The sequence below is a fragment of the Eleginops maclovinus genome, chromosome 13 (assembly GCF_036324505.1).
Source record: "Eleginops maclovinus isolate JMC-PN-2008 ecotype Puerto Natales chromosome 13, JC_Emac_rtc_rv5, whole genome shotgun sequence".
Taxonomy (NCBI): Eukaryota; Metazoa; Chordata; class Actinopteri; order Perciformes; family Eleginopidae; genus Eleginops; species Eleginops maclovinus.
Genome location: NC_086361.1, coordinates 21825697 through 21840290, shown reverse-complemented (window position 1 = coordinate 21840290; position 14594 = coordinate 21825697). Strand labels below are relative to the sequence as shown.

The following is a 14594-nucleotide window of genomic DNA, read 5'->3' as shown; positions in this document are numbered from 1 at the left end:
CAAGGTCAGACATTCAAAGGCCAGTGAGCATCCCAACTACGGTTCGGAGCCGAGATACTGTCCGAGAGTGAAACAAAGGTACCACAGGATTTAAGGATCAGAGAAGCCTAACAGGTATTTGGAGGAGTGTGAGGTGCAATGCATGTTGACGGCACATGCACCGTTCAGACTTAGATATTGCCCCATTAGAAAAGGCTAGACTATTTCTTTATTTTTTATTAGTTTACAATACAGTATATGCTGTCATCATGAAGCCATAAAGGAGGGTGTTAACAGTTCTATGTTAACTTCAAGTATAAATCAGATTTTTTTACTAGATTAAAACCAGGACCAAATTCCAAATTCGCCTCTCTTATGCAACTTAGATTTTTTTTTAATTAATATAAAAAAATAAAAATCATATATATATATATTTATATATATATATAAAACAAACAAATAGAAAATATAAAACAAGACAGAAAATTAGAATTATATATTTTTTAAGAATAATTTAACATCCACAAAATTAGAAATAATAATGCAGTTATTATTTTGGCTGACCTTTAAAAAATGATAGAAAACTATTATCAGGTAAATGTTTTTCAAAATAGCAACATTATGGAATAGACATCATTTATGTACCTCCCCCAGGTCCCTTCATAGCCCCTAATCTGTGTCAATAATAATAATAATAAGTGTTATGGAGGCTATGTTAAGTCTGGTTAGAAATAGTTAGAAGCCACTGTGGTGCATCTGATTAAAATGCAGGAGATGATGTACTGTCCAAAGTTGAGGTTTATTGCCAAGTTGAGTTGATGGATGGAATGAATACAGGTTGGTATTTAAGTAGATGTATTTTGTTGGTGTGTGTGTGTGTGTGTCTGTTTCTCTGTGTGTGGGTAATATGTGGATATAAGTGTGGTTAGGTATGCATATGTTTGTGTGTGGTTCTGCAAAGAAATAAATACAACAGAGATCCTTAGTTATGACACTCATAGGCATCTCTCAATACAGGGCAACCTCACATTAATAGTGTGCTAGCTATAATAGAGTGTAGCCATAAGGGGTGCATGCGCTGACTTGAGTGACCCAGCAGCAGGGAAGGGGCTGTTCACGTGCACAATCACGAACACGAACCATCAGTCCTTCGCAACAATAATAATAATAGTAATAGTTTGAATTTATAGAGCGCATTTTTAAGTACCCAAGGCTGCTTTCCATTTTGTTAAGATAGACAGAAAACAAAAAAGTGAGGTCAAATAAAAGAATAGTAAAATAAAGTAAATAAAATAGAAAACACAAATGGCAGCTGTGGTAGAAGAACGGGGGACTGAGATGAGTTAGTGGTCAGAGGCTCTGGTGAAGAGGTGAGTTTGTAATGCGGATTTGAGGATGTCCAGGGGAGACAGCATTGCGGATCTCTGCAGGAAGAGCGTTCCAGAGGGTGGGGGCCACAACACTGGAGCCCTGTCACCAATTGTTAGATAAGTCTATCAGGGTACTTAGACTTTGTGGTTTGTTTTATTCGTTTTAATGATCTACAATATACGTGATTTGATCTCCAGCTATTATCCAATGGACAATACATTAAAGCAAATATTTGTTTTGTATTAACCTGCACAATAATCTCCTACACAACAGCCAAGAGTCAAAACACACCTCCAACAAATTAAGTCTGCTAATTAGGCAACAAGACCGCAGCAAGGAAGAGCACCACCACTACCCAAAAAATGTCGGCAGGCGAAGCAGAAAGTTGCGTCCATCTCAACCGAATATTCAAGCCAGCTGTATGTGCCAACCCAGGCAGCATTCAAAGATCTCTGCTGGTTACCTATTAGCCTTAAGGGGAGCATTTTCCTGAAGGGGCGCCGCGGTACATCCCCGGGTCGTTGGCTAATGTCAGTGCTAGCATTAGCATCATGGCCAGAGTCTGTGCCCTAGTGATGCGCGGGTTAAGGATTTTTAACCCCCGCACCAACCCAACCCATCGTGACAGCCAATCCGCACCGCCCGACCCGCAAAATTACGCTCTGATTTTTTAACCCAACCCGACCCAACCCGCGAAAATGGGAGAAAAAAAAAAAAAAGATACCAGTGAGTTTACGTCGTGATTTGCCAAACGGTAGGCCTATTAACGAGGGGTTTTGCTCTCAATTATGAGGAGATGCACGGCAGGCTATTATTTTCGCTAAACAAATGATTGACAGGAGGCATAGCTCGCAGCCTGCTGCTGCCTTCTGACGTGCTGCCTGTGTGCGGTGCATGAGACGGAGCGGGAAGAGAGGGAGAAAACCCCATTTTATCCTTACACAAAAGACAAGCATATGAACGGATACATATAACTATAATAGCTGGAATAATTGCGATTTTTACCCGACCCGCCCGCTACCCGCATTTTCCACGGAAAAAACAACCCGGCCCGCCCGAGCCCGCGGGACCCACGGGTTTTGGGCCAGCCCGCGCATCACTACCCTGTGGCCATGCCAACCCCTTTCCTCGTCCTCTTCGCCCTGCTCCTGCTGCTGCTCCATCCCCTGCTCCATCTCCTCTTCTTTTTGCTCATCTTCGTCCAGCCGAGCCTGGCACCTGGAAGACGCTGGACCGGAGTGATCATCTTCCCCTGCAGGTGTCAAAGGTGTGACCTGAGTTTAATAAGCTACGAGCACAATAGAATTTACGGTTAACTTCCGTGTGTTGAGCTGGACTACTTCCAGTAGGTTGTGTTGTTGTGGAGATTGGAGACGCTGGTTTAAAGCAGCTGCTAATAATTTGACTGACAAAGTTTAAATATGAGTGGATTTCGGGTGAAAGAGAGGTGGTTGGCGTATGAACACCGCGCTCCATTGTTGTGTCCCACTTTGTACGAATTCGTCGAGGTACACTTTAAGCTTCCAGAACTTTCCAGGGGATGTGTCGCTGAGAGCCGAGTGGGTGGTAAGAGTACGGGGGACGACTTCACCCCAAGCAAGATGAGTCGTGTTCGCAGTAGGCAAACATCTACTGACTTGTGTTTTAATTAATAAATTACTTTTTTGAAATCTATATCAACTTGGTGATTTTGGTCGGGCTATAGCTGGGGTGCTCACAGGTGTTGTCTCTCAGAGAGTGAGATCTGCTTTCAGTTTCGTGGTTCAGCACGATTGTTAACATCTTGTAAACTAAGCTTTCGAGAGCAGTGAGTCACATGGTAACCCCGCCTCAAATAATACACATGAAGGTGTATCCAGAATGCTTCAGCAGCCAGCAGACAGAGACATGGGGAGGCGCAGCTCCGACGAGTTTATGTAACTTTCCTGCTGAAGTGATACGAGGATTTTCTGCATTTTATTCAGCTGTGAGTCCAGCTTAAAGAGGAGGAGCTGGACCTGGCGGGGATATCCCTTTTGTTTTAAAATTTAATATATATACATATAGTTTTTAAACCATTTACAAACCGATTTTGGCACAAACAAAGGTCGCACTATGACCGTATTATTAAACGCATTGCTATAATCTACTTGTTTTAAAGAATATGTTTTTCCAAAGCTAAAGAAGCAGGAAGTAGACTTCCCGTGCTTGACTGAGTTTTATGTATTTATTTATTCTAAGTGTTTTTGATTATTGGCATAAAAACGTTGTCTCACATCATACTATATCCATATTACATTCAATTATATTGTCTACCTTTCTTTCTTGCATAATTGTTAAACAACGAATGTGATTCAACCTGGGATAAACCATTGTATTTGTTAAAGCAGATTTAATACTTTGAAATTGAATATAATATCATTTTTTTTAAAAACAGGTTTTTAACACAGCTTTTTTAATTGCTCATTATATATCTGGGACAGATAACAACCAAAGACTAGATATTGGAACATTTGAGCCGAAGATGTTTTATTATTATTCACTTTTGAGCTGATACTGGACACCAGTGAGCACCAGCCGCCTCCACAACAGATGAGCCAATTACAAGACGTGCTGGGAGTGATGAGAAGCGCCCCATTGATGGTTTAACCAGTTTATCTCCTCGATTCCATGCAGTCTTTGTGACACTAATCAAACCTGGAGTGGATCCAGTTTTACTCCCTGATCCGGTAGGTAAGACATCGATATTATATCTTCTATATTGTGATAAAAAATAGCAAACGATCATAGAGCATTGCTTAAAAACAACTGAGGTTTGTCTTGTATCTACCTTTGTATATCACCAGATTTAATAGACCATACAACAACAACAAAATACATTTTAAAGAAGAATTAAAGTAAAATTACAAATTCCGTTTGTCCTGTTTTAAACAGACTTGATCGTCTTTTTTCTTTTCTTTTAAACTTTAAATACTTACTGCAAAATCCAATTATAAAAAGTAAGTACCTGCCAGACAATTACTACTAATTCCGTCATAATAAAACAATTTTCACTTAAAAAAACACTTGTATAAATAAGAAAATCAAAATAAAACATGTTCCTTCAGTAAAAACTAGATCAAATGCTACAAAATACATTTAAAGTATAAGATAAATCCCAGCTAGTTGCAAAAGTCAAATGTAAGTGTGTGTGTATATATATACTGTGTGTGTATATATCAAAAATAATATATATTATTACCACTGAAAAGCTTAGGATGGATGTTCATTCAGGTTTTTGAGTCTCTGTGCTATACACTCAACTCTTGATCATCTTCATGTGTTTCACTGATTCCTTTAATGTTTCAATTCTGATATATATTTGTGAAGACTGTACAACATGTACCATAGGACAAATTCCTTCAAACCAGCCAAACTTGTCTCTCCTGAGCGAATGATTTGACAAGTAGGTGATTTGACATGTTATTTGCATTACCCCAGGACGTTTTCCAGTATTGCAGCCTACCTGGTACTTTTCTCTAACTGAACAAATACATTTTATGCTTCTTTCTACTAGTTTTGAAAGCCGATTGCGCTTTTACAATTCTCGGAGACCTTAAGTTACTTTTAGCTAATACAATATATAAAATCAACTTGACTAACCTTTAGTTAAAGATCAAGATATTCAGCAACAGTATATAAAGTAACACCAATGACCCTCTTTCAATGAATCAATTAACATGGTCCATTCATTTATGATTCTGATTCTGAAATGGGCCATTACGCACAATAAGTACTTATATTGTGTAAGATGTTAAATTCAGGACTTTACTTACTTTAATTCAGGTACCTACCTATCCATCTATCCATCCATCCACCTATCAATCAATCAGGACAGGAATTAAAACTCAGAGACACAAAGAGGGAGAACTTTTCAAAATAAATCAGGAAACTAGGAACACATAATTAACATCATGACCTCAGATGTTCATAAAGTTTGTTTTAGATCTGCGGAGTATAAACTCTGAAAGCAGCTTAAGATATTATTTAACTTACAATCATAAAGCCTGAGTTCTTCTTCCACCACTGGCTGAAACCGCATTGGTGCTCACTAGATCCATTATTTTCTATTCGTCTCCACAGACTTCGTCCTTCGAGCACCACGCAGGCACGATGATTTCCAAAGTGAACGTCTTCTTCATCCTCATGATGGTGATGGGAAACTGCTTGTTTTGGAAAGCATACATGTCACAAACATTTTGCGCTTGTACTGAATGTTCATCTTCATCGGAAGATGGGTGGTTCAAAAAGCGTTTTGACAAATCCGTTCAACCGCTCTTGTCGGCAAACATGAATTTCTCAGTGGACGCTTTCGACTGGTGGAAGGTAAGTTGTCACTTTGCAAAACACATCTCTTACTGTAGCTAAAGAAGTGGTGTTACATTGTGTTCATACTTTGACCTGTATTTCTTCTAGCACTTAATCTATGTACTCCTTGCAGAAGATACAAAGTGAACAGGGCAGTTTTGATTTGTTTGAAAGAACAGTTCATGATCTGTTTCGGATGTTCCCACCCAAACCGGATGTGAAAGACCACCGTCCGGACTACTGCAGGACTTGTGCTGTGGTGGGGAATTCTGGGAATTTGGATAAATCCCACTATGGACCTCTCATTGATCTCCAAGATGTCGTTATAAGGTAAATCCAAAAAAAGATAATCCATCTTGGCATTCATAAAGTTACCTCAGTAAAAATACGATAGCATTAGCATCAAAATATACTTAAAGTACCAAAAATAATGGCTATTTTTGGGTATATATCTGGGTAATGATGGACCTCTCATTGATATCCTATGATGTCATTATAAGATAAATACCAGAGAAAGACACGCTGCAAAAAAGCTCTATTTCTAAGCAAGAACAAATAGTGACAGATTTAAAACAAATGTAATGATGTGCTGGTGAAGCGACATAATTACATTAAAGGCTTTATTGTCATGTGCACAGTGTCAATACGAAACCTCTTCTTGAAATAAGACAGATATCTGGAGTTTTGTTGAAGCTCAATAGGATACACTGGAAAAAATGCTGCCCCTAAATCAAGTAAAAGAATAATAAAAACGAGGTGTTTTTAAATAATCAGTAAAAAAATAAACTGCCAACAAGTGAAAATGTGATTGGTGAGATTTCTTGAACTAAGATGGGAAGTTTGGATGAATTAGATCTTGGTTTTAGCTGGAAAGACTCATAATAAGTGCTGAAAAGTGTTCTGCTTTCTGATAGTTGGTGGTTTTCCAATAAAAATGTAAAAGAATACTTGTGTTCTCTGAGCTACATCTAAAAACAAGACCCTATATCTCACTGCATTGTTAGGTTATGGTGTCTTAAGTCTGGTTTAGCCTGCAGACGGTAAAAGCTGGAACTCTGGGTGTATTCTAAACCCCCTTTATTTCCTTTATTTCCGGCGAGCGATATTTAGCTTACACTTACTCATGGTTTAAAAGTAGGCTTGTTCTTAGTTCAGTAAGAATTTATGGCTGGATATAAGCTGATAAGATTTTAGCAGAGTAGATGTTTCGTTATTAGTGTTATTTGGAATCAGGGTTAGGGTTCAATGCCATAGTCCCCTATTGCTTTTCTAACATATCCCTCCTTGCTATTCAGAATGAACGGTGCTGTTACCAAAGGCTATGAAGCAGATGTTGGCACCAGAACCACTCATCATGTCATGTACCCGGAGAGCAGCGTGCATTTAGATGAATCCACTCATCTTGTGCTGGTTCCCTTTAAGATAAAGGACATTGACTGGCTCATCAAGGCCTTCAGCACCGGATTCTTCGGAAGGTGAGATGTTGTTCTTTTATGCACCTTTGTCTCGTATTCAATATTACATGAATAAGTATAAATGCATATTCCATAATTCCCAAAATATGGAATTGTATTGCAGGTCATTTTAGATTTAATTCCAGGAGTTGTATTTCAACATTTCCCCGAGAGATGTTCTCTGCAGTGACGTGGAATTCAGTGAATATATTTCAGCTTTTTCAGCGGCTAAACCTGCGCAACAACTACTGTCAAAACACCCTGTAGGAGCCAATTAGCAATCAGCATATTTGCTCAGGTTCTTTCTGAATGGGTAAATGGTTTTGACCACTAACCCAGTAGATAAAGTTCAGTGACTGACATTGTTGTGTTTGCTCAGCAAACATTGGAAAATAAGAGTTCAACTGGAACGAATTTGAAGTAGAGTTTTTATACATCAGACCAGATGAAGTGTGCTTCAATCGCGTGGACAACTCGGCATGTCAGTCGTATACAGAACGTTTTTAAACTCACTGTTCACTCGTACGGTATGTTTGAAAGAGTATCTTAGACATGGTGGAAGCTAAAGCGCTTTTCTAACAGTTTCAGGTGATCAAGGTTCCTGTGTCTTGGTTGTTGTATCATTTGTGAATTGGATCTTAAGGTGGGGGAGAAACTGGTTTCAAAGGCATTAGCATACATCTACTGGAAACCATGTTGTTGCAGGAGGCTTGGCCATCATCTCCAAACATGGTAGCCCAGTCACTTTAATGAAAGCTTCTCACCACGACCACCACTTTGTGATAATAAGGAACTTCTACTATCCCCTTCTGAGGGGCTCTGTAGGCAATAACAACCACCTTTGCTGTGACAGTTGATGTTTGCTCTCACAACAACTGACTGTCTCTGAGCAGAGCATTAATTCTGGAAATCCTTCACCAAAACATTTACATGTGATGCAAACACCGAGGGCTAGTCAAAGGTAACCCTCAACTGTAGTGCCTTTGTTAAATGAAACACTAGTTGCTTGTTTTGTTCCTGCTGAACAAAACATGTAAGTATGATAAGCATTTGTGGACCACTCTTGCAATGCTAACACCAATTTATAACAAGGGTAACACACCCCCCCTGCACCGTAAAGCTGCAACATACCATGCAGTCGACACCGGATTACTAAACAAGTTCACTAAACACCTTCAATATGTCACTCAAAGACACAGATACCAACAAGGAAGTCACTGAGAATGACCACAAATAAACATAGAACAACTAAAGGCCAACACAAGGTGAAAGAGGAAGGCTAACAAAATAAACACAAAGCAATGGAAAAATTAGACCTGTGGTGACGACAGAGGAGGAATGAGGCTCGTCCACTTAACATTGTTCAACCTTCTTAAAGCCTAAAGGTAAATCAGGCTTTCTGATCTAGAAGTTCAATAACCTCTACGCTACTTGTCTTTTAGTCTGCCTAGTAACTCATTTTGGTGACAACCCAAAACTTTAATGTTGAATTTATTTGTTATCTTCCCCAGATCATATGCGCCGGTACTGTCAAAAATCAAGGCAAACAAGAATTTGGTGAGTACTCTTTTTTTCAAATGCTTTTAACTCGGTAATGGTTCATAAAATGATGGTTTGGTGTCTGATTCTGAATCCTTCAACAGGTAATGGTCATTAATCCAGCTTTCATGCAGTATGTTCATCTCAAATGGCTGGAAAAGAGGGGCCACTATCCATCCACTGGCTTTATGGCTTTGCTTCTTGCCATGCATATTTGTGACGAGGTAAGTGCATTTTTTTATTGGGAAGCACCCGTTTTGATTTACCAAACTCATAATGAGTTATGCCAGTAATTGAGGAGGAAGTAATCCTGTCTATTTGTTGGACTCTTGACATGGTTTCCCTACTTAGTATTCTTTTTTGTTCCTGTAGGTCCATGTGTTCGGTTATGGAGCAGACAGTGACGGAAACTGGAGTCATTATTTTGAAAAACTCAAAGACAAACATTTAAAAACTGGACTACATCCGGGGGGTGTTGAATACGGACTTATCCAGGAGCTAGCTAAGCAAAACAAAATCAGGTTTTACAAAGGGTTTTGATCTTCCTTACTTCACCAGCAAATATTCAGACCCTGAAAGGAAATCCCTGCAAACCTGCTCTCCGACAGCGACATCGTTTCGATTGGATGGTCTCCTCCAACAAATGGGATTTTTCAATCTCTGTTGTGACACGTTTGAAAACAAGCTTCTCCTTCAGTTTCGTTTGCTATGTGGAAAGGTGAAATGGTTTCAAGTTAAATGGATCAGAGCTTGCTTAAAACAAGTGAAGGCAATTTTACCCACAATGCACCACAGGAGGACTGTAGGTGTACTGTAATATCTCCAATAGACCGCCGTTTTAGCCACACTGAGTTTAAGTACTTCAAGCAGAACAGGGGGAAACTAACTTAGAGGGGGGGATTACGTGTTCGGCCACTTCTGTAGTCCTATTCAGCCACTTGTTAACAACCATTTTTTTCCCAGAACAAACCCTTAAAGTACACCCTGTAGCGAGTAAAACTGTAAAGCAGAAAAGACGTGTCCATGCTGCCTTCCCACGCCTCGTTGTAGATATGTTTCTTCTTCCATTTTTTTCTTCCGGGCACTATTGACGTCACTAAATCTGGAGACCAATCGACCCATAGCTACAGAACAATAGACACGCCCTCTGCCAGCCAGCGGTTGATACCGATATACAAAGCTCATAGGGAGCGGGGGCAGGAGCTCCGACAAGGCGTTAGGACAGCGAGTGAAGAGAGATACCATACAGAGATGCTGTATGAGAAAACCAATGTGATTTTGGAACAATGAACAATGTCAATGTATTCTAGTACACTTCAACAATGGAATTATGATCAGTACAAACGGCCACAATATGGGACCTTGAACTTAAGTAAGAATGCAGGAATTTAACATTTTAGTAGTGCTACTTTTACTGAACCATAACAAACTACTTCCACCACTGTGCCTTGCTCAAGGGCTCTTTAGCAAAGGTAGACTTTTATACTATTTATGTGGGTGTGTATATATACTGTACCTGTGATTCCAAGTTATGTCCCTTGAAACTGAGCTACCGCTGCCCCTATAACCCCCTCAATGTTCAGCATAAATGAACAATTTAAAAATAAAGGGACAATGTTTTTGTGCCGTCACAGTTTCTACAAACCATTATTTAAAGTGTTGGATCAAAACCTGGCAGCACCTCACAGAGCTTTATCTCTAGAAGATGGTTTTAAATGGATGAAATTGCTTTTGTCTGGGGGATCATTTGCAGAATGACATCTGTAAATGAAAGAGATTATATTTGGGTAGCACTTTATATTAAGGTACACAAATTCAAGTTGTGAATTAAGATGCATATCAGCAGTTTATTGGCTCTTTATTAATCATTATAAAACATTATTGACGCCTTACTCTACATGACCATATTCTACAAGTAATAGGCCATTAGTTAAGAGTTGTTCCTCAATAACCCTCTAATTAGTGCTTATTCATTGCAAGTAAGGAAGTTGTTGTACATGGGTTTTGGTATTAATATGCTCTGCTCAATATGGGCCTAATAATGCAGTAGTACCACAAGAATAGCCATTCTCCCATAATAACACCAAACAAATATGGCCTCTCCTTATGTAACAAGACATGAAACTTATTGTGTCAAGTAACTCAAAATGTGGTATTTCTAACTTAGAATATGCTCCCTATTTTAAAGTGCTTTGCATGACCTTAGGAACAAATATAAAGTCTGAAGCCTGTGAAAGGTAATAGCACATGTAGCCGATAGCAAGTTGATAATTACACTCTCTGTGAATTGGATCTTAAGGTGGGGGAGAAACTGGTTTCAAAGGCATTAGCATACATCTACTGGAAACCATGTTGTTGCAGGAGGCTTGGCCATCGTCTCCAAACATGGTAGCCCAATCACTTTAATGAAAGCTTCTCACCACGACCACCGCTTTGTGATGATAAGGAACTTCTACTATCCCCTTCTGAGGGGCTCTGTAGGCAATAACAACCACCTTTCCTGTGACAGTTGATGTTTGCTCTCACAACAACTGACTGTCTCTGAGCAGAGCATTAATTCTGGAAATCCTTCACCAAAACATTTACATGTGATGCAAACACTGAGGGCTTGTCAAAGGTAACCCTCAACTGTAGTGCCTTTGTGTAATAAAACACTAGTTGCTTACTCGTCCAAATAAGGGCCAAACAATAGCCACTGTTAGCCTAACCAAGGTCATAAAGCCTTAACGTTAGCTTTTTGCACCTACTGATCAATTTTTGCTTAAAGATCATGAAAAATTGTTTTAAAAAGTGAAGATTATCCTGCTGAACAAAACATGTAAGTATGATAAGCATTTGTGGACCACTCTTGCAATGCTAACACCAATTTTTAATAAGGGTAACACACCCCCCCTGCACCGTAAAGCTGCAACATACCATGCATTCGACACCGGATTACTAAACAAGTTTACTATACACCTTCAATATGTCACTCAAAGACACAGATACCAACAAGGAAGTCACTGAGAATGACCACAAATAAACATAGAACAACTAAAGGCAAACACAAGGTGAAAGAGGAAGGATAACAAAATACAATGGATCAGTCTCATTTAAGACAAGCAGAGAGGGGTCAGCCACTCAGAAAAGCTGGTTTGGTTAAGTCCCGCCTCTAGCTGCGATTGATTGACAGGTCATGATGCGTCAGTGTGTGTGACGCGTCGCCTGTGATGAGTCGGAGCAGAAAGAGCGTTCCGGTTGAGCTGGAAATTTCAACTGGAAGGCCCACTCAGGTCGGACTTCCTACTCGGAAACTCGGAGACACCTCGCCATACCCCAGTTCAACTTTCAATGCGCAAACAACATGGCGGCCCAGCGCGTGAACAGTCAGTAAACACGTTGATCACATAACATGTTTAGCTCTTCAGTTTTATTTGTGTCACATTAAATCACCTGTACATAAAGTACCGCCCATCTTCAATCTGGAGATATGTTGCTACGATATTTGTATCCACAGAATATGACACACAGCGCTGTTATCAACCGGTATTGCTAACAATGGCTAACCCGAGGTAATTGCTAAATCTGTAAACAAGGCGAATGTTCATGGCTTACTTTGTTGGAATACTTAAAATAGCCTCGTGTAAAATACTGTAAGGATGTTCCAAATAGTTTGCAATACGATATCGGAAAAAATATTACATACAAACATGTTTCAAAACAGTGTGTTGGGTCTGTAGTTTTCTATCGTGATGTTACGTACTGCGTCGAGGGCTCGGAGCGGGTGTCGAGGCTGGTATTTGTTTGAGGCCAGCGACGTCAGCGATACCACGTGACTGCTTCAGATAGCGCTTCTGATCGGTTGAACCACTGACACTTTACAGTTTAGTAACACTCATATTCCCCCTCCTGTACCCGGCCCCAGTGCGCCGATGGGATTAGGAGGACTCAAACCCTCACTTAAACCTCTCTGAGGATTGTTTGTGTCACTTATTGATGTGCTGTGTCGGGCTGGGGCTGTGCAGTTACGGAGCTGAAGCGCAGCGGACTAGATAGTCACAACGCATCACTTAGTTTGGTTTCCTAACATGCTTATCTTTCCTGGTTTTGAATGAAGGTTTTGCACCAAATGATACATCCCCATTGAAGACCTCTACAGATGGGATACGACGAGTGCGACATAGAAAATGCAGGAACGTGTTGATTGGCAGAGATTCAACAAAGTATATTAACTGGAATTTACAGAATCTTCAGAGTATTTCAGGGACGCTGGAAGTAGGGGTGCTGAGGGTGCTGCAGCACCCCCTGGTGAAGGATTAGGTTTCCAGGTTTTATTGGTCATATGCACAGCAGATACAACGTATATGTTGGCAATGAAAATCTTATGTCCCATGCTCCTCCAACAACTCAACATACATGGTGCGAATAAGATAAATAAAATAGTGCAAAAAGAGAGAAGAATATTTACAATAATAACAATAGAGATTTAAGGATGTGAAATATATACATATGTGGAATAAATTGAGAGTATTTAAATACTTTACACTGTTGAATGAGGAGGTATGGACAGATGCATATATTACGTATAACAGATGTGTATGGCAGATATGTATAATATATAGATATGTATATATGTGTTTGTGTATGTGTGTGTACTATAAACAGATATGTATTATATATATATATATATATTATACTATAGACAGATGTGAGTAGACATTCACAGAGCTCAGTAGTTCAGCAGTCTTATAGCCTGTGGTATAAAACTGTCTCTGAGTCTGGTGGTCTTGGTCCGGATGCTGCGGTACCGTCTGCCAGACGGCAGCAGACAGAACAGATTGTTGCTGGGGTGATGGGGGTCCTTTAATATCCTACCGGCCTTCTTCCTACACCGCTGGGTGTAGAGGTCCTCCATGGATGGCAGCTCCGTCCTGGTGATGTGCTGAGCAGTTTTCACCACCCTCTGTAGAGTCTTACGGTTGAGGGCGGTGCAACTGCCATACCAGGCGGTGATGCAGCCAGTCAGGATACTCTCGATGGTGCACCTATAGAAGTTGCAGAGTATCCTGGAGTCCATGTTGAACTTCCGCAGCCTGCGGAGGAAGAAGAGCCGCTGTCGAGCCGTCTTGGATATGACCCTGGTGTGAGGTGTCCATGTCAGGTCCTCACTGATGTTTACCCCGAGGAACCTGAAGCTGCTGACTCTCTCCACAGGAGTCCCGTCGATGGTGATGGGTGTGTGTGCCTCTCTCTGCCTCTTCCTGTAGTCCACAATCAGCTCCTTTTGTTTTGCTGACATTGAGATGGAGGTTGTTGTCCTGGCACCAAGATGTCAGGGCTCTGACCTCCTCTCTGTACGCCGTCTCGTCGCCGTCTGTGATCAGGCCGATGACGGTCGTGTCGTCAGCAAACTTGATGATGGTGTTGGAGCTGTGTGTGGCCACGCAGTTGTGCGTGAACAGGGAGTAGAGGAGAGGGCTGAGCACACAACCCTGAGGGGCTCTGGTGTTGAGGGTCAAGGTGGAGGATGTGATGTTCCCCATCCGCACTGCCTGGGATCTGCCCGTCAGGAAGCTCATGATCCAGTCACAGAGGGCGCTGTTGAGCCCGAGGTACCTGAGCTTAATGATGAGCTTGGAGGGCACAATGGTGTTGAATGCTGAACTGTAGTCAATGAACAGCATTCTCACATAAGTGTTCCTCTGGTCCAGGTGGGAGAGGGCAGTGTGGAGGGTGAGGGAGATGGCATCATCCGTGGACCTGTTTGCTCTGTAGGCAAACTGCAGGGGCTCCAGTGAGTCAGGGAGGGAGGAGGTGATAAAAGTTTTGACTAACCGCTCAAAGCACTTCATGATGATGGAGGTGAGTGCAACTGGGCGGTAGTCATTGAGGCAGATGGGTTTTGTCTTTTTGGGGAGGGACAATGATGGACTCTCTCCAGCTGAA

General features: G+C 40.9%; 1 protein-coding gene across 2 annotated transcripts; it reads left to right on the top strand.

Annotated features, from left to right (window-relative positions):
- Positions 1 to 2701: 2701 nt before the first annotated feature.
- On the top strand, positions 2702 to 10300 carry LOC134874984 (CMP-N-acetylneuraminate-beta-galactosamide-alpha-2,3-sialyltransferase 1-like). Of its 2 annotated transcripts, none has more exons than XM_063899313.1 (7): positions 2702 to 4058; positions 5452 to 5694; positions 5810 to 6006; positions 6972 to 7151; positions 8642 to 8687; positions 8774 to 8893; positions 9042 to 10300. In XM_063899313.1, the coding sequence occupies exons 2-7, from the start codon at positions 5482 to 5484 to the stop codon at positions 9207 to 9209; spliced, it is 924 nt and encodes a 307-aa protein (XP_063755383.1). In that variant the 5' UTR covers positions 2702 to 4058; positions 5452 to 5481; the 3' UTR covers positions 9210 to 10300. The 2 variants fall into 2 exon arrangements, with proteins under 2 accessions (XP_063755383.1, XP_063755382.1); XM_063899312.1 differs by having other exon boundaries at positions 2703 to 4062.
- Positions 10301 to 14594: the final 4294 nt, after the last annotated feature.